This window comes from Harpia harpyja, chromosome 5 (assembly GCF_026419915.1).
Source record: "Harpia harpyja isolate bHarHar1 chromosome 5, bHarHar1 primary haplotype, whole genome shotgun sequence".
Classification (NCBI taxonomy): Eukaryota; Metazoa; Chordata; class Aves; order Accipitriformes; family Accipitridae; genus Harpia; species Harpia harpyja.
The window spans coordinates 39,091,628-39,110,782 of NC_068944.1; the positions used below are offsets into that span (position 1 = coordinate 39,091,628).

A 19,155-nucleotide genomic window follows, 5' to 3' on the forward strand; every position below is an offset into this window, starting at 1 on the left:
GAGCCATGCCTGTCTGAAGCTGGCATACCGGAACAACCAAAGATAGCTATGCTGGATGTGACAGAAGAATAACCTGGAGCTATGATATTAACTTAATGCAACCTGTGTTTTACTCAAGTAGGAGTTTTATGTGCATATATTCTGGTTCTACAGAGAAATAAAATTGGGCATGACAAAGAATGGGTTGGTACCCTACAAAATAAGAAAAAAATCTCATATTGTGTAGGAATTTCTCCAGTTTGCATGCTGGTGAATTATTCATATTTTTGCAGCTAATGAGTTTAAATGGCTTGGAATTGTCCTATGAAAAAAGTTACCCACGGCTGGTCAAAATATTTGTTGTGAACATTTGCTGTGAATGGAACCCATTTTATCTGTGAATCGCAGACAAGCCTTGCTAATTTCAGTGCACATATGTGCTATTCAGACCTCAGACAGATGAGACAAACAAGCCCTTTTCAGCGCATGAGTCAGCTGTGAGCTCCTCTGTTTGACTGTTCATCTTCTCTGGTGCAGGATTAGTCAAGTGAGTCACCATGTTTATTCACGATTCATCATTTTTGCAGTTATTCTTCCTGGTTATTCTTCAGCCAAGGGCTGCCTCGTGTTGTGCGGGGTCCATATGAGGGGTCTTTCCTCACCAAAAGGTCATAAAATGTGAAAATCAGATCTTGGGTCTTGCAGTGGTTGGACTGACTCCCATTTCCCTCTCATGTCAGAGAGGCAGGATAGCTACTCATGATCGTGAGTTTGAAACAGGACATGAATGCCCAAGGACTGTATGTCAGTAATTTCCAGTGTTTTTTTCAGCAGAGGTAAGTTTTAAATTTCTAAAATAAATACATGCATTAAAAAAACCCAGATGTTTTCTAAGAACACATTAACAGAAGTTGGGGCTCTTATCAATACTTCATGAGCAGAAAGTAGAATTTAATCTGCTGAAATAAATTACTTAGTATGATTTATGAACACCAGTTCAAAACCCAATGCTGGCTGGATTCCAAGGGCTTTTCCATGAACAGCATACCCTGGCTGTGTGTGGGAACAATTAAAAATATTCCTTCCTGAGTTCTCCCTACTCCACCAGCATTGATCTGCTGGGTTGTTCACATCTCCCTTTCTAAGCCTTTCACTGAATCATAGAATCATTTAGGTTGGAAAAGACGCTTAAGATCACTGACTCCAACCGTTAACCTAACGCTGCCAAGTCCACCACTAAACCATGTCCCTAAGCACCACATCTACATGTCTTTTAAATACCTCCAGGGATGGTGACTCAACCACTTCCCTGGGCAGCCTGTTCCAGTGCTTGACAACCCTTTCGGTGAAGAAATTCTTCCTAATATCCAATCTAAACCTCCCTTGGTGCAACTTGAGGCCATTTCCTCTTGTCCTATCTCTTGTTACTCGGGAGAAGAGACCGACACCCACCTCGCTACAACCTCCTTTCAGGTAGTTGTAGAGAGCGATAAGGTCTCCCCTCAGCCTCCTTTTCTCCAGGCTAAACAACCTCAGTTCCCTCAGCTGCTCCCTGTAAGACTTGTTCTCTAGACCTTTCACCAGCTTTGTGGCCCTTCTCTAGACACGCTCCAGCACCTCAGTGTCTTTCTTGTAGTGAGGGGCCCAAAACTGAACACGGTATTCGAGGTGCAGCCAGCTTCTTCAGCTTTGATTACCTCAAATAATTTGGGGCAACCTGAAGATGTTTTTCTGGTCCTTCTTCTCTCTGCTTCCTCTTCTGTTCTTTACTCCTAGTGGGAATCCTCCTTGCTGGGCAGTGCCAGCTCTCCCCCCACTAGAAGCTAAGTGTGTTTTTCTGCTCTCTGTTGGTGATTTATTGTGTGGGGAGGGAACAAAGCGAGATGTGGCCTCTTACCTGATTTGTATCTATGCCATGTTTGCAGCTTGCTAAATGTTATTCAGCTTTGGCCACCTTTTAAGTATTACAGGAGAGAGGTTTTTACCGTATACTAACTCAGGGATGTTAAGCTGAGTTGTCTGCAACTGCCAAGATAACAACATTGGTCCAAACTTTGTTAGCCTGCTGTCTTGTGGGACAGGCAGGGTTTTTAGTGACTGTTTTTGCTTATTACCAGACAATCTTAATGGCTTCAGCTGTCAGTACTTCTGTACGTTCATACTTTTAACTATCTGAATAATGCAATTAATTTCACTAGCATGCCTAAAACAGAGCCTGTGTTTAACTGTTCAGAGAGAGTAATGTCAAAATCCTGTACTGATGCTATCTTCTCCAAAATGTATCACTTCCTTGCAGTGTGTCTTATTTGACCCCTTATTTTCCAACAGTCCCTCAGCTTTATTATCCATGTATCTCTTCAAAAGGACTGGTGGCAGAGACATGCAAACAGATAATTTAATTTCCCTGCAATGTCTTTATCCCCTTTAATTGTTCCCATTGCACCCTGGTACTCCACTGAGCCTTTTGATTCTCTCACAGCCTGCTTATGCCTCTTATAATTAAATAATTTCTTCTTATTTATTTTCATGTTATGCCTTTGGCTAATCTCCCCACCAAATCCCTCAGCTAAACTATCTTCATTTTTGTTTTACATTATTGTTCCTTAGCACTAGCTTCTGTTGGGCTAACTTCCCATTTTCCAAAGGATATTTGAAGAGCCTCTTTTGTGGTACCTTTCCATTCAGCCAAGGCATATAAGCACTCTGTTTCCCTCCTCCTTTTTGTTTTTCTGGGGCTTGTGCAAATCTTTTGTAACTCATTAGTGGCTCACTTCAGTAGGCTCCATGCTGAATCCTTATGGCACCTTACACATTTCCTTTTGTGTAAAAGTAATTTATTTCACTTTTTTTTTTGTGTGTGAGGGGGTTAAACTGGTGGGGAGGGGGGATGGAGGAGGGAAGGGAACATTAAGCGAAGGAACAAAAGAGGTGGACTAACAGAAAGTGGTTCTGTGTTCATGCATAGAAAATGATTTGGATGCAAATCAGTCACACAGCTGAATGATTTGTCTCAAAGCCTCAAGATTAGGGAGCAGAGGGCTTCAGCCTCAAGTGGCACTCTGTCTGATTTCTATCCAGACCCTGCATTCACAAAACAGTGTGCCGGCAGACAGCCCACCTGGAGGACTTCTGCGCTGCTTTTGTGTCTCCTTGTACTCATCTGAAAAACGTCTTTGTGTTCACTTTGAGTTATTTCCTACACTGTGTCTTAAAACTGCGCAAATACATAGAGAGTGGGAGGGATCTGGGCAGGGGACAGCCAGATTAGTTACACACTAATAAAACTGGGTGCCATATCTCGCAGGCAAATAATTCCTACTGAAAGTACAGGGAAGTACAGGTGAGTAATTGCTTGATAACCCAGTAATTTATGTAGACATGCGAACAAAGATTGGAATTCCTCAGCATAGAGTCCGAGAGGAACATTTTGCACTCAGTCAAATGAAATATTTAATTGTGTTTTAGAATTTAAGTGGATTACAGAAAATACCTTGTATGCACCATTTCCATACAGCCCTACTGAAATTGTTATACCGCCTTTAAAAGCATCAGAGGTAGCAGGATCATGAATATGAGTTTAAATGTTCTATTAAGAAAACTTCTTCCCACAAATGAGGGATGAATCCTGTTCTGATCACAATGTGACCCTGTTTTCACACCTTCATGAAACAAGTATTCGGTTCATTTTAAGATTTACAAATGTGGGATTAAATCGAACTTTGGATTAGTCCATCTTCCCCAATCTAGCCAGAAAGCCCATCCATGAATGATAATACCATTCTGTGTTGATGCCAACAAGAGAGTAGAGAAGGCTAGCATGTGTATGAGGACACTTTTTGAGTCACTGCACACCTCTGGAAGCTTCCATGACGCAGTTCTTGTGGAAGGCTGACACCTTGAATAGGGATGCTGGGGTAGAGTAGTGTAGGATATGTTAAGTAGATACAGTCTAGAGTTACAATCACTTTTTTCATCACTGAAAGTCTAGTAATTTGACGCTGCTGCTTGAAAGTCATCACCCGTTTCAGCTGGGCAGTGGGAAGTATATTCACATCACAGGTTTTTGAAATAAATTTAGACTAAAAAGAAATGTCAGTTGCCAATCCAATAGGTATTCCTTCACCTCACATTGCTAAGGAATGTACTCCTTCAGTTTGTCTGTTTAGCACAGCTTCCCCATACAATGTGAAAACTTCAAGGTTGTCCTGTTCCTGCAAATGAGGGAGGGGTGGTCTGGTACCCAGCAGCAACAAAGTTAAATACCTTTAAGCTCTATGTGTTGCAAGTTACCTCAACAACTATACTTCAGAGAAGCTTCTAACTTTTTCAGAAAGGCACAGTTCAGAAACAGCTTTTTCAAGGGACTGTGTCTTAAGAGAAGAAATGTACATTTCCACTCAAAACCTGCTGAGACAAAAGTGAAAGAATAAGAAAATACTTCACTATTTAGTTCTAACAGAAATTTATCATGTGTTGGTGCCATTCAGAGACAGAGGTCTTGATGGTAGAGAAGTTTGTTTTGACTGCACATAGTTTTTTTTCTCTCAAGCAGAATTTGAAACAGCACTCTAGTATGCTTAGATGACTTGTTTTAAATTAAAGAAAACAGCAGAAAAGGATTAAATGAGAATCTCTGTGTGAGAACATGGTGTGAGCCTTCCCTGTAATAGACCTCAGGCCTCATCAAAATTTGAGAATTATGCAGAAGTAAAGCAGATTGCAATAGCAGTATGTTACGATTTCATTTTACAGAAGATTAAGCTGTACTTCCTGAAACTTTCCTTTCTCATTGCTCTCTAAAAGACTCTGCTGTTTGTAAATCATCTTAATGGGAAGGACAGATGATCAGAGGGCCTGATTCAGCTTACTTGGGTGTAAGTATAGAAAAAGACATTAAAGTGTCCAACTCTTACTTTTGTAAAATGCATGACATGGAAGTACAGAGCGGCCCAGGCTTCCCAGTACAGACTTTCACGTTAAAGAAAACATTTCAACATTTTCTAGTGGATGCAGCTATTTTCCATGTTGCATTTGGTTTGCAGAAATAAGGCTACAGTGAAACGTTATTGTGCAAAGCCTTGGATCATTCCCTCCACTGAAGCAGGAAACCAGAGAGCCTAGCTGTGACCATACCATTTATATTAATATTGGACTGATTTATTTCCTTTTCTGATTTTCCTCTTTATAATAGAAAGAAAAGAAGGGGAAAAAAAACCTCAAACAAAAAACCTGGTAAAGTATATCCAAAGGAGCAGGCATTTAAACGGATAGCCTAAATCCATTTTATTTCCCCACAGACAAATATTTTCCCAAAGTAGCTTAGCTAAAATCTATTATAAGGAATGCCAGAAGAATCGAAAAGATTTAATTCAGGTTTTATTTTATCCACCAGTGAGCAGGACTTATCACATCAAGCAGAAGAATGTGAGTTTCAGAGTGGGAGCACTTTAGTGACACCTCTGAAACAACTCTCTTTTCAGAAGAATTCTATCAGAATAAATCCCTGTCCCTTGCTCATGTCCCATTCACAGTAAAGCTTAGTATCCTGAGGTTTGAAGATAACAGCAACAACTGATTTTTTTTTTTTTCCCTGCTTTGGCTTTAGGAACTCCTTCATAGATATCCTTCGGGCTATCCTACTCTCCTTGGAAGTGCTCATCGAAGATCAGGAGCTTCAGATAAATGGCTTCATTCTAATTATAGATTGGAGTAACTTCTCCTTCAAGCAAGCCTCCAAGCTTACACCGTCTATCCTCAAACTGGCCATTGAAGGGTTACAGGTAGGTGGAAGGTTATACATGTACCTGCAACTTTTATTTCTGCAGCCAGTGATTTTTGCCTCAGTAGGCACTGGGCAGGCTGAAGGGTGGTGGGAGAAAATAATCCAGAATGCTTTAGTGTCCCATCCGCTCGCAGCATAGATTGATTTTCAGACATTTAATTTTGACTGTCTTTCGCTTTTATTTCAGCTGTAAATCAGTGTAACCAATATGTGTGTTACTTACTGCAGCATTAAGAAGGAGGGTTAGAGATTTGAGTTTAATCCATCAGAGAATTCAGGGGGATTAATCCAGCAGCGTCTGCCTTCTGGAGTATGCAGTCCACATGCAAGCACATCTGTATGCAGAGGGAGGGTGGCAGGAGACGAGAGCAGCTCCCTCAGCAGATGGAAGCGCGCTGTCATGTTCACACAGATGCATTTGTGTCGGAGGGAAATGAGGAAGAGGGAGGACAGGCTCCCTGTTGTGTCCTCATTCTGAGTGCCTTCATTTGTCACACAAGATCCTGCTACACTATGGTTCAGACTGTTCAGGGGCTGCGCATCGACTTGGTGCTTGCGAATAAATAGGAGCGAGCTAAAACCGTGTGCTGTTATGGGGTTAGGTGGAAAGTGAGGACAAGGCAGCTGGGGCTTGATGGGGCAACCTGAGGATGAGGGTAAGCTGTGGTGCTCAGAGAGGACTTCATTCCTTTCCACTAAAGTCTGAGCCCATCTCTGCTGTTAGACCTGAGATGGATTTTTAGGTTTGAAGTAGTCTGGCACAACCTTATTAATTGTGGTCATTTGACAGAATCCAAGGACTAATTAGGTTGGAAGGACCTGTGGAGATCACCTCGTCCAACCCTCTGCTCAAAGCAGGGCTGACTCAATCTTAGACCAGGTTGCTCAAGGACCACATGTTCCTTGTATCTCCGTATCTAAAAGGAGAGATTTTATAAGTCATTGTTTTTCCATTTTATTTTTAGTACTTTTCAGGAATCCTGCTGTCATAAATACCTCAGGAATAATCTTCCCTGGTGTGTGTGTATCTTAACTTTAACTCATATAGTAGGAAGAACAATTTGTTCAACTAATTTTTTGACTAACAAATTGTCTACAATTAGATCATGATTATCTCTACTTTATGCTATTATTAAAAAATGAAGTAGAAAAATCTGCCAGCAGTTTTAAGCTTGTGTTGCCCTTTGTGGGGAATTTTCATCTATTCTAACAAATTAGAAAGTCAAGCTGTGCAATTAGTCCCTAGGACAATACTTTATCTTCTCTTGCTGATACTATCACTTCATCTGCCTTCCTTCACAGAATAACATTCTGTGGTTCCAAAAAACCCTCTAGTCAGAAGGAAGATAAAAGCCAAGTGACATTCATAAGGAAATCAAATTCCAGCAAGGTGTCCTTGTGCCTGTCCAAATTTTGCACTTCTAACTCTCCGTAAGAGGCCAGTCCAGCCTTCATCCCATCTGATTTCTGGCCATGGCACTGCCAGGTTGTCTGCCTACAGTTTATTTGCAGTTGTTGGCACCAATATGATTCTGGAAGTACCGAAGCCTGGGAGTACTAAAGCTGATCTTATGATTGTGTCATTAGCCTGACGTCCTGTGCTAGGAAATTTAAGGAGGCTGCCTTTCTTGTTGGTGGGTGGCCATTTCGTTTCTCATTTAAACTCAAGTTATTGTTGTCTTCTCCATGATAAGTAGAAATATAACTCTCTCTCTCAAAAGTACAAATTCCGATAATGTGTACTTTTCCAGCCACTGGCAGGCTTGACAAGTTGTAGGAGTTGTGAAAGCTGCACTCCGATTTACCAGGTTTAGATGCAGTCATTCATGCTTATGAAGCACATATTTAGCAAGCAGTGTTGGTGGATTTTTTTTAGGGATGGGTTTTTTTGGCTCTCATCGTTGCTGTTGAAGTACCTTCATTAAGATTTTGTTCTATTATTATTTTAAAAGAACTACTGCTATCCTAATGTAAAATTTATGTAAAATGTAATTGAAATGCACGCAAGACCTACATACAGAAAAAGAAGAGTCACAATATGACTTGCATTGGAGGTCACTGAAAGTCAAAAAGTCAGGTTCTACTCTCATGAGATGATGATGTCAGAAAAAAATTGAGATTGTTTTAGTTTCTTGTTATTTCTCACAGCTAAGGCACTGTGCATGTACAGATCCTCAGACCGGCAGATTATGAGGCTATCCCAACCCTCCTTTCTAAGAAGACATTTTGGGTCATATTAAGTCCTGTGTAAGTCCAGTGAAGTGGGTGGAAGGGAAATAATTCTCTTTCTTACAATTTCTAGTGGGGTTGAACCCATATGTTCACATGTTGGTATCTGAGCCAGGAACTTCTAACCTCTCTGTCTGTAATACTAATTTTAATGCGATAGCTGAACTATTCGCCCATAGCTTTGTTAAGCTTTCATCTGATTCAGTGTCTCAGACCATTGCTTTCTGAAATATAGAACTGCTAAAAAAATAAACAGTAGTGTATTTAATAATTTAAATTTATGCATTTAGTAATTTTTTTCTTACTTTCAAATTGCTTTAAGCCAATTAATATATTGGCAGTTCATATTTTTGCATTTGTATTCAATTTATTTTTTCCCTCAAATTGCTACTGCAGCACATTATCACTAAGTGCAGGGATAAACATTACACAGGTGCATATGTTAATTCATCCTGTGTTGTAAGACCAACACTAGTCATATCTAATAGGCTTGGCTGCAGAGATTAATATGTTGCTATTATATAGGATGCTCAGTTCCAAATACTGTAAAGCCTGTAAATGCTCAGGGAAATGAAGCATGAGTTACATCATCATGTGGCTGAAAGCACATTTTGCTCAATACTACTCTTTGTTCTGTTTGGATTTCTGTATATATTGCATCACACAAGATAGCTTATTATAACTCAACAGGGCACCTACTCTGTTTCTCAGTTATGTTATTTAATGACTTAAAAGTAGCCTTATGTCTCCACTTTAAACAACAGTTGTTCGGATGCTAAACAAGTATTTGTATAGTATGGCAATTCTCATTATGCCACAGTAGTGCAGGGACAAATGTTTTCTTAGTGCCTAAACCGTGTCTGATTAATGAGCTCTGCTCTTTTATCACAAGGCAATTGCTACTGTATGCTTTGAGCTCATACCATACTCCCTAGACCTTACCGAACTCTTGAGTTTCAATACATTAAAGAGAACGTTGTCATGTGGGTGGAAAGGTGAGGAAAGAGATGTGTATAAAGCCAATCTATTTTGCCAAAAACTTGATGAGTTTTGACTTCTGATCCTTATTCTTTTAATGTGAACAGATTTTCCCCTTCACAGCATATGTCTCCCCTTTGTTCTCTTTGTGAAGTTATACTTCTCTGTGTGTCGTGATGATCTTATAATTATCCTATGATGGTAGAAAAAATTTAATTGTGGCTTAAGTTAACCAGAGGTTGATCTTTTGGCATATGGTATAACAATTTAGAAGCATCACAGCCTAATGGCAAAGGTAAGAAACCCATGTTGCAAACTTGAAGCAGGTAAAGCATGTAAAAAAAGGTCACTTCTTAGTATGCAGGATGTTTGCTACTGACCACTGCATTTGAAGACCTCTGATAAACATGGGAATTAGGGCTGAAGTGTAAGTGTTACAGTGAAAACAGCCTGGATGAACAGTGAAGCCCAGACTTTTTTTTTTACTGCTGGTTGTTTTTTGTTCAGAGGATGTAGTTGTTTTGCCTCCAGACAGGACTTTTGATTTTAGGGTGCTCCTAACAATGAGTATAGAGAAACACTCTTTGCTTCTGCTTTATCCAACACCAGAGGTACGTATCAATTTAGAAATTCCCCCAGCTAGTAGTCTGAGTTGAAATGCAACAACTTCTCCAACAGCACCCAGAAATATTCCAAAACAGCACAAGGTCTGATCTCGCCTGCCATTGCTTTGGTGAAAACAAAGCCAGAAGGCCACTGCCTACCAAGGCCCAGCTGAGTGGCTTATGGCACAAATCAGCAAGCTGGATTCAAAACTGACCTGAAGATCAAGTTTGCACTCCAGTGTACCTAGTACTGCCTTACATCAAGGCTAACTTGCCCCAAGGCTGTCTCAAGGTACTGAAACAAGTAGGTTGAATGGTTATATCCTGGCCATATTCTTTCTTTCTCTGATAATTCTGTAACATGCAATTGTAATCACATATGTGAGGACAGTGACTCTTAAAAAAAAGCCCTACGCCTACTTTGTGACAATGATGAATCACTGCAGAAGTGATCTTTAGGGTTCAATAGGGCTTTGATTCAAATTTCAAAATCTTTGCAGCTAATAGTAGTAACAACAGGGAACAACCAAGATCTGCAAACAGGAATTTGTCCCCAGATTTTCATTGGTAATAACCTGACAGAAGTTATGACCAACAATGTACATTAGGAGACCCATTAAAGTTCTTTTGTTTTTTTAAATTATCTTCAGTTTATCATCATTCAGTGAAAATTTCAAACTGGTCTTTTTCTGGGAGGAGAGAGAAATGAAAGGAAATCAATGATGCTGACCTTAATCAGATAGTGGTACTGATAAAATTCTTCTGAACCCCCCCCCCCCCCCCATCTTAAAAGAAGGGAAACTTGTATAAGCTTCTCTTAGAAAATTGTTCAATGTACATTTGTCCAGAATAGCTCTGATGCTGAGATCAAGTCAGATAATCAAACTAACAGGTTTGTTTGGACATTATTGGGGGTTATTCCACTTCAAAGTCTGGAATGAGATACCAGATTAGGGAAAACACAGCCCGCTTAGAATTATATGAAGCTCTTTGATCTTTAATATGAGCAATAGATTTTAAAAGTTAAATTTTTTTTTGGAAATTTCCTCCTACTGTAATTATGTGGGATTGAGAAACTTAATGTCAGTTAAATTATAGCAGCAGATTACTTGTCTCTTGACACTATCTTATACAATCAAATATTTTTCATGTTGTGCTTCAGAAGGCAGAGCTAAAATATAAAATATGCTCAAAAGGCGGACTAGAAAGTAGAGCTTGAAGGAAAAAAAGCGTAGTTCAATATTATGGCAAAGACGTAATTTTTTTGCTTGCTTTTCCAAATCTTAGTGAAAAACATGAGCTTTTAGAGTTGATAAGTTTTCCAGTGAAAAACATTTTTTTTCTGGAACAATGTAATGTTTTCAGAAGAGAAGTATTATGGTGAAATATGTTTCCAAAATTCTCTGGAAAAAAATCTGGAAATATGTTTCTTTCAAAAATTCTCATCGGGAGATCAAAATACTTAATATTCTGTTTCATTATGAGTGGTGAGAAGCACTTGATTTCTGTCTTAATTGTTAGAATTTCTTGCTTTTTCAGAGTTGAAATCAAGCTGAGATAATGGAACACTATTTCGGATCAGCATGACCTGGGTTAATGGGTATGATTGAATCTTTGTTATGGTCAAACTGGGGATCTGAACAGAGCCCAGACAGTCCTCATGCATCTGGAGATTTTGCCAAACCCTCTACCCTGCAAGCTTGATCTTTCCTTCAGAAGCCCAGACCCTGGTGCAAGGAACTGACTCTTCTCTCCTTGCTTAAACACATTTATACTCTGAAACCCAAGGTAGATGTGATCTCTTTGACTTACTTAGTCCTGCCAGTTGAACTCTTCATGAGTCATACGAAGGATGCAGGCTATAAGATGCCTTAAATAGGAAGTGTAAGATACAACCAGTCTTTCCATAGAGTTTCTGAACATAATACTGCTGTTACGTGAAAAATTAAAGTGAGTAAGAATCCACGTCATAACAAACTGAAGAACACTTTAAAAAGACTTATTCTAGCCAGCGTTTCTGTAGAAATCTGTAGCGTAGGGAGAAGTCTATCCATGTTATAAATATCCTATGATGCTGTTATGTCTCATCAGGTATTTATAACAGGTCGAATTAACAGAAAGACAGAGAGCTCTCTGTCATTGCCTAGTGAAGACAGAACAGAACAAATCCTCAGTAATAGAAGCAAAGCAAGTGAAACCATATATAGGCACATGTATACACTTGCTTGGGAAAGGTGAAGTAAAAAAACCTTAGCACCTAGTGTAAAAAGCCCCTCAATGTAGACTCTAAAGCTGTTTATCTCTGGGAGACTAAATGCAGACTCAAAAGTCACTCATTCATTTGTTCGGCTGCTCCTCAGTCTTTCAGGTTGAAAATCTGAAAAGCAAAAATCAGCAGAGAGCTGAGGCCAGTTGCTGGTGTAGTATAACTGGCTGAGGCTCTGTGCACATCTGCAGAGTAATGCTGATTTATGGTAGCTGAGAATTGGTCCCTCTTTCCCTTCCCTGTTTGAAAGAAACCTCCTTGAAAGCAGACTGTTTTTTCTTTTTTTATGTCCAGAATTTAAAGACTAGCAAAAAACTAAGGAAATATTTAGATTTTGGATTTTGTTCAAAAGTCTTGTCATTACCTTTCCCAGAATAGGGCAATCAAAGAAAAGGGGATATTCTATGCTGGGTCCTTGAGGATGGGTAAGTGTTTTTTTTTAGTAGTGGCCTACCAGAGGACAGGCAATTTCCTCAGAGTATAAAAGCAGGATGCTCCTGGGTCATAATCACAGTGTGTTGATATGTCCAAAAGGTGTGTTGTAGTTTCCCAAACTAGAGTCCTTGCTAATAACTCTAGAAGACCTGCTAATAACTCAAGCTTATGTTCACAGAGGCAAGATTAGCTATATAAACACGGGTTTCCCTACAGAGGGGGACAAATCTGGTCTGTGAAGAAAATAGAGAAATTCTCCCAGTAAGAATGATTTAACTGTTTCTGTAAAGAGACAGCTTCAAGATCTAACGACATTCAGCATCTGGAAAACAGCTACAGGTCAGAATTTAACAGATGTTGTAAGACACAATGGGCTGTCCCAAACATCTGTAGCAAAAAATCTTTCTTGATTTCAAGTCCACTATTTGTATGAAATGTAAGTTTGCGTATTTACACAGATACTTGGATGAAACCACTTCCAATATATGCAAGTAAAAAGTATACCATTTTTTTTCCATTAAATGCTGTCTCAGAAGTTCCCAAATCTGTTCTTTAGTTATTTTTTCCTCAATATTAGAATGTGCTTCATGTTAGAAACCTGTGTTAAACTGCTGAACATGAAGTCACTGCTAATGGTGAGCACTTAGTATCCATTGAAAGAAGGTCAGTTCAAATCATTCCAGAAATGCTCATACTATCTGTCTCCAACAGCTGTTGTGATATGTAGAGTGAGTACTCTCTGAGCTGTCAGTGAGTGTGCCTTTGAAATTTTAGGAGATGAGAAAAGGGATTGACTCATTATATATAAAATAAAGGTAGATAAACAGACATTGCTCTCTGCAAGAGAAGGCCTATGCTTACTGTGTGCCTATCATCCCTAGGGAGTTGACTGCAACAAGGAAAAAGAAGAGCATAGTAGGCTGTAGCCTCACATTTGTCTCTTGAAATCAGAATTAACTGCTTAGTAGAATTGATCAGCCCAGCCATGTTTGCCAGTTGGAGGCTTTGGGGCTTTTGTCTGTGAGCAAAGGATAAGCTGCAATGTAGACAGCCCGAGAGGCTGGATATATGAAGTGGAAAGTCTTTTTTTAATGCCAGTTATTACATTTTAGTAAAGGTCTCATCGAGTTGCTGATAAGAGTTAGACAGGAAGAAAATACTCTTTCAGCCCCGGCAAGGAAATGGGAAAGTTTATTGCAGTAAGTCTTCTTAGAACAGAAAGGAGCTGTTTCTTACTGGTAGCTAGTAAAAAGGCAGCTAGAGCTAACACCAGCCATGTTCTAACCTTCCCACCAACATATGCATAAGTAGCTCATGTATCTTGAACCTTTCTTTCTCTCATAAAATCTGAACATGGCCAAATGTACTTGCATTAAGGTACATTTTTCCTGTCCTCAGTAATTTCATAGAATTTCAGGAGTGATGCATCTGTAATAAGTGTTTAACTTCTTTTACAATCCCAAAAGCCTTTTCCTTTTTAGCATGAAAACTGAGTGAAAGGTTCCTGAAGAGGGTGTTTACTACAGATACCTTCTTGCTATGAGAAATATATAAATCAATTATGCAAAAATATAGAAGGGAATGCATGTGCAAGACTAGACCAGAAAGATACAGTAGTGACATTTCAGTGAGAGCTATGTGCCAACAGCGGTGGAATGGGTATTATTTTGTTTGAGGTGTGGAGTGGCGATGGAGGTACATGTGGGTAGGGAGATGGAGGCAGTCAGAGCAAGAGGAGTGACAATATGACTGTACACCATGATGTGTGGCATGGATTATCCCCTGAGCACCGGTAGGTAAGGATTTTGCTTTCTTTAGGAGGCGATTCATGCTGGACCCTCACTAACAACTGCAGGACTGAAATCCATGTCCCCCAGGAAAACAGCTTTGGCAGTGTAAGATCAGTTGTCCCCTCACACCTCCGTCTCGCAGTCCCCTTTTCAGCACATGCCTTCAAGGATGTGCTGCATCAGTGGAGCTGGGTCTCTGACTGCTGCCATGCAAGAGCTAGCAGCTTGGCTTGTGCAGATGCAGGAGAGGGCTCACCAGGACTCTGTGTTCCCACTGTCCTCTCTGCTCCTCTAGGCAAGGTAATAATTTCTGGTGCAAGTTTTTAACAAAGAGTTGCAGACAATAACATTTTACAATACTGCAGAAAGGCAATGATTTTGAGAAACATTTGCCTGCTTGTTGTTTGACTCCTATTATGTGCAGAAAAACAGGAATTTTCTACCACGCATAAAAATTCCCTTTAAAGCCTCATCTATTATTATTATGTCCTCCTAAACAAAGCAACTTATGAATTCCTCAATACTTTGTATGGTCATACATATTTTTATGGTCAATATGTGTATGGTCAATATGGCCAAAAGAGACTACAATATTTTCATTAAGTTTGAGGTGAAGTCCTAACTCATGTGAATGGGACTTTTGCCATTTCCTTGATGGAGGGTGTAATTCCACCCCTATTACACCATGGCAGGAAGTGATTTTCCACTTCATAAGAGTTTTCCAGGCTTGTGGAAAATGTCCCTCAACATCTGAACATTATTTGGAAATTTTGCACATCAATTAGAACTTTTTGTCTAGTGATTTTGAAGCACTCTGTTTTGTTCTCAAACGTTTTTATGTCTCTACTTAACTGTGTAGAGCTTAACACTTGAAACAAGCATTCCTGAATAGCAGGGGCTCCTTGATGCAAAAATGTCAACCTGAAACATCTCAAACTTTGCAGTGTTCCAAAGAAAGATGAAAACATCGAGTGAAAAATTCATTCTACTTCCTTCTCCCCTCCTCTCTAACCCTTGCCCCCCACTAAGCTTTGATTTTGACAAATAGGCATTTTTTGAGGAAAAAAGCATTTCAGTGGAAATTTCTCCTGTAGCTGTACTGCCCTGTAATTCAAACCTTCCTATGATTCTTTCAGGATGTGTTTTGCATTCCTTTCTGGTAGACACATATTAGACTATTGAATGTGCATTCTGCTTTTCACTCTGAGCACACTCCCACTGTTTCAAACTGTCTGCAGTAGAACCAGTTTAAAGCATGGCCGAAGTGTAATAAAAATAATTTCCACTTAGGAGAAGCCTTTCTGATCAACTCCAATCTACACGCAATGAAAATGCAGCTAAAAAAAAGCATAGCTAACACAAATACAATTACAATGCAAATATTCTTCAAATAGCACATACATTTAGAATGTCATCAAATTGACAGTTTTTCAGAATAAAGGCAGAAGCATGACTATATATGTGATGAGCAAAATACTTGATTGCTGTTTAAGAATTACAGAGGATAACTGCAGAACTTTCAATAAACTGAAAATAGAATTCAAGCTTTCCTAGGCTTATAGGGTAATATAAATCTTATTCTTTTATTTTCAAAGAGAATTTAGAAGCAGCTTTGAATTAGTAGAAGTGTGCTCAGTAGCGCATGTGCTTAGTAGCGCATGTGCTCAATGTCTGGAAGAGAAGGTTTCTGGTAGGTTAGTGGGGATGCTCATGTAAATGGACATCTGCAGTAGTTACAAAGTGTCCTACTCTTAACTTCTGTGTGAAGTTTCATGAAGACTCCTACTGGCAATCCTAACTTTATTAGGTTTCATTAACAAATACAGAGAACCTGAATTTAAAAGTTTCTCAGGAAATAACATCTCCTCAGTATAGCACAGACAGTATTTACGTCCTTGTGATGGTCCTTTCTTTTATCAAATCATTTAATATAATTTATGAAACTTATTGCTAAGTGTGAGGAAGGCTGTGAGGGGACACTCCTAAAGAGATGAGGATTCCTGAATCTGTACTGTAACTTAAATTAATGAATTGGTACAGATAAAGGTTTGGACTTAATTCATCAATGTGAGTGAGCTTTCTGCTAACATTGGAGACAATATCTGCTACTATGTCTCTCTGAAAAAAAAAAATTATTTTACTATGCAAAGAAATTAACCCTCCGTATTTTCAGACAAATCCTAAATTTTTTAATTAAAAAGAGAACATGTGCACTCATAAACAACCGGGCAAACCTCAGTTTCTGTTGCTGGCCACTGTCTTTGCTTAAGATGAGTCAACAATCACTGCAGCATGGAGACAGTCTGTAGTCATTTAGCATCATGTGTAGAAGATCCACTTGGACAACCAGACTGACAGAGGACTAAGGAAGAAATCAGCCAAGCTGCAGTCCCAGTCAGATACTGCATCAGAATTTCTGCAATTAAGCTTTTCTACAAAAAGTCAACATTTTCTAAAAGAAGCCCACAACTTTTCACACAGAAATAAATAAATAGTTTGGCCAGAAAAGCTGCCTCTTGTTGAAACGGAGAAACTCAGTTTCTCTGCAAGTTTCTGGTTTAAGCTTATAGTGTATCAATCACCTCACATATTCCTACCCAGTCCCTGCCGTGGATATGTGGTAATCTAATAACAATTTCCACGCAAAGCAGAACTACTGCAAATACTAGATCAGTTTAGCCACAGTCATCAGATCAGCTAGCCATTATTTAGCTTTTTCCATTTCCCTCCCTCCCTGCTTTTTCTCTACCTTTGTTATTGCTTTCTCCTCTAAATATGAAAAGATAAATAAAGCTGTGAGGTAAACCAGGTGTGCAAGGTGCGCATTTTGTGGTGCTGAGCCCACATGGCTAACAGCATTAGGTATTCAAACACACCAAATATAATTAACTATTCAAGAAGTTTCCCCCCTCCAATTTGTTATATATGCCTGAGTGAATGTTAATGGGGTCACATAGCTCTTTGAACTGCTGCTGACAGAACAGTAAAAAGTTCCTGTGGTTTTCAAGAAACAGCACAATATAATTTTGCTTGCTTTGCAAGGGCATTTCTTAATGATATCATTATACCCTCTAAATTCCTAGTCCACTCTCAGAAACTCACAACACTTCAAATGACAAGTTACCTTCTCTTCTCCCTGGGAGAATTGAATCTCAATTATAATTTATAATGTGTTACTTACTCAGTGAATATTCTTTTCCTGTGCCTCTGAGAGGTGCCAGCTATGGTATTTTAATGATGCACCCCTGTTTTATAGCCTCTCTCCTCTAAAACTGGAACAACAGCATTGAAAGGGCTAGACCTCTTATCCAGTTTGCTGAGTAAGGAAGGCAAATAAATTCCATGTAAACTGTCTTAAAAGACAATGAAAATAACTTAAATTTGTCTCTGTTCCAGAGGCAACTTATGCCTGAACAGTAGTGCTGGAGAATGAATAAATAAATTTACAGGCAAATTCCTGCCATCTGTGATAAAATCCATTCAAACGTTTGAAGTGTTTTACTTTGACTGCTTACACCATTTTCAGGTTGTTTGTTTTGCAAAGATATTCTAGGCAAATTAGCTCAGGAATGTTTGTTAAACTAACAAAATAAGTGAATGTTACTATTAGCTTGAGTAAATTTATGTGGTATCTAACTCTAAGGATTGCCCAGCTTTGTGTGTATATAGGAAAAACAAGAAAAAAAGCAACTCTGTAGTAGTGCATTCCTTTTCTTTGAAGCTAATGCAGAAAGTACATCTGTAGAATTCCAGTTTTAGGAAAAAAAAAAAATCAGGAAATTATCTTGCATGCTTACAGGAGATTTTGCAAATTAGTCTTCTGATGATTTTTTTTAATTGGAAATTTTATATAGTACAAATTCTGTAATAATATCAGAGTGTGATTCTTAGAAATTTGCTTTTAACAGAAGAGTGCTTTGTTGGGCAGACACATTGTTGAAAATAAATACCTGACCTAAACATACTTCCATGCAGTTAGTTGTCAGGCTGCAGTTTTCCCTGAGCAGCAGTATCTCAGATACTGGCTCTGCACAACTTGCCCTGGACCAGTCAGTAAGGATCCATGCCACTGGCATGAACAGGGGAAGTGATCAAGAATTTCAGCACAGTGAATCCCCAAATATGCCACCAGCATTACTAACATAACTGTGGTAACAAAAATCAATATCTCCCTCATTTCATCTATTTGGGAGGTTGTGTCTAAGCCCAGAGAGCAACTTCATGCCACCTCTGCCCAGACCCTGGAGGCTGTGTTTTCGAGGCAGACCTCTTTGAATCTGGGCTGGTCGGGACACTAAAAGATGTGGAAAAACTCTTGGCAGGAACATCTCACTAAAGATGAAACATCTGCTGATTTTTGTGTATATTGCATCCTTTTGAGAAACCTGCAACCTCAGTAGGGACAGCCTTGGAAGATGTGACAGGTGAAGACTTTGAACCTTTCTGATTTCTTTACCATTCAACTGTTGTCACATGTGAAGAAGATCTTGCATCCTTTAAACATTTCAAAGTACTGTTTGTACATGCTAAATGCAACAAACCACCAACTTTAAAATGATTTATCTTTTTCTTTTTATCTACCTTTCTGCCCTGAGTAATGAGGTCACTTTCCCCCCTGCATTTCTCCAATAGTTAATGCACAGCAGAGTTTTACAAGCTGAAGTATTGTTACACTGCCATGATGGGAGGTTTTATGAAGCAGAACAGCTAGTGCCATATCTTTTTTTCTTCTTTTTTGTTCAGCATCAGAATTATGTAAATTAGCTCAGCAGCAACACATCAAACATTGATAAGCTTCCTGTCAGGAGGTAACACTGGAAGGATATTTGCAGTAGTTTGCTTTGCTAAATACATGAGAAAACATGCCATTTCACTTTTTCTTTTGTTGCCACGTCTCCCACGTTCTTGGTGTTCTGCCCTTTCTCAGAAATTTCTGCCTGAACTTCAAGGCACTGTCTCTTCAGAGATTTTCTATCTACAGTAAGCAAAACTCAGATGGTATTTAATACTTTCACTATCTTTAAAAGCTTTAAAAGAGTTGCAATGTGTGGAGGGGTAGAAGGAATGGTCATTTTTTCATACTATACATTT

General features: G+C 39.1%; 1 protein-coding gene across 3 annotated transcripts in view; it reads left to right on the forward strand.

The window, feature by feature from the left end:
- CLVS1 (clavesin 1) overlaps positions 1–19,155 on the forward strand; it is a 109,742-nt gene that overhangs the window by 33,949 nt on the left and 56,638 nt on the right. For all 3 annotated transcript variants that reach the window (XM_052788341.1, XM_052788340.1, XM_052788342.1), the window contains one exon: positions 5,585–5,759. In XM_052788341.1, the coding sequence (XP_052644301.1) occupies positions 5,585–5,759 (175 nt within the window). The remainder of the gene's footprint in view (positions 1–5,584; positions 5,760–19,155) is intronic.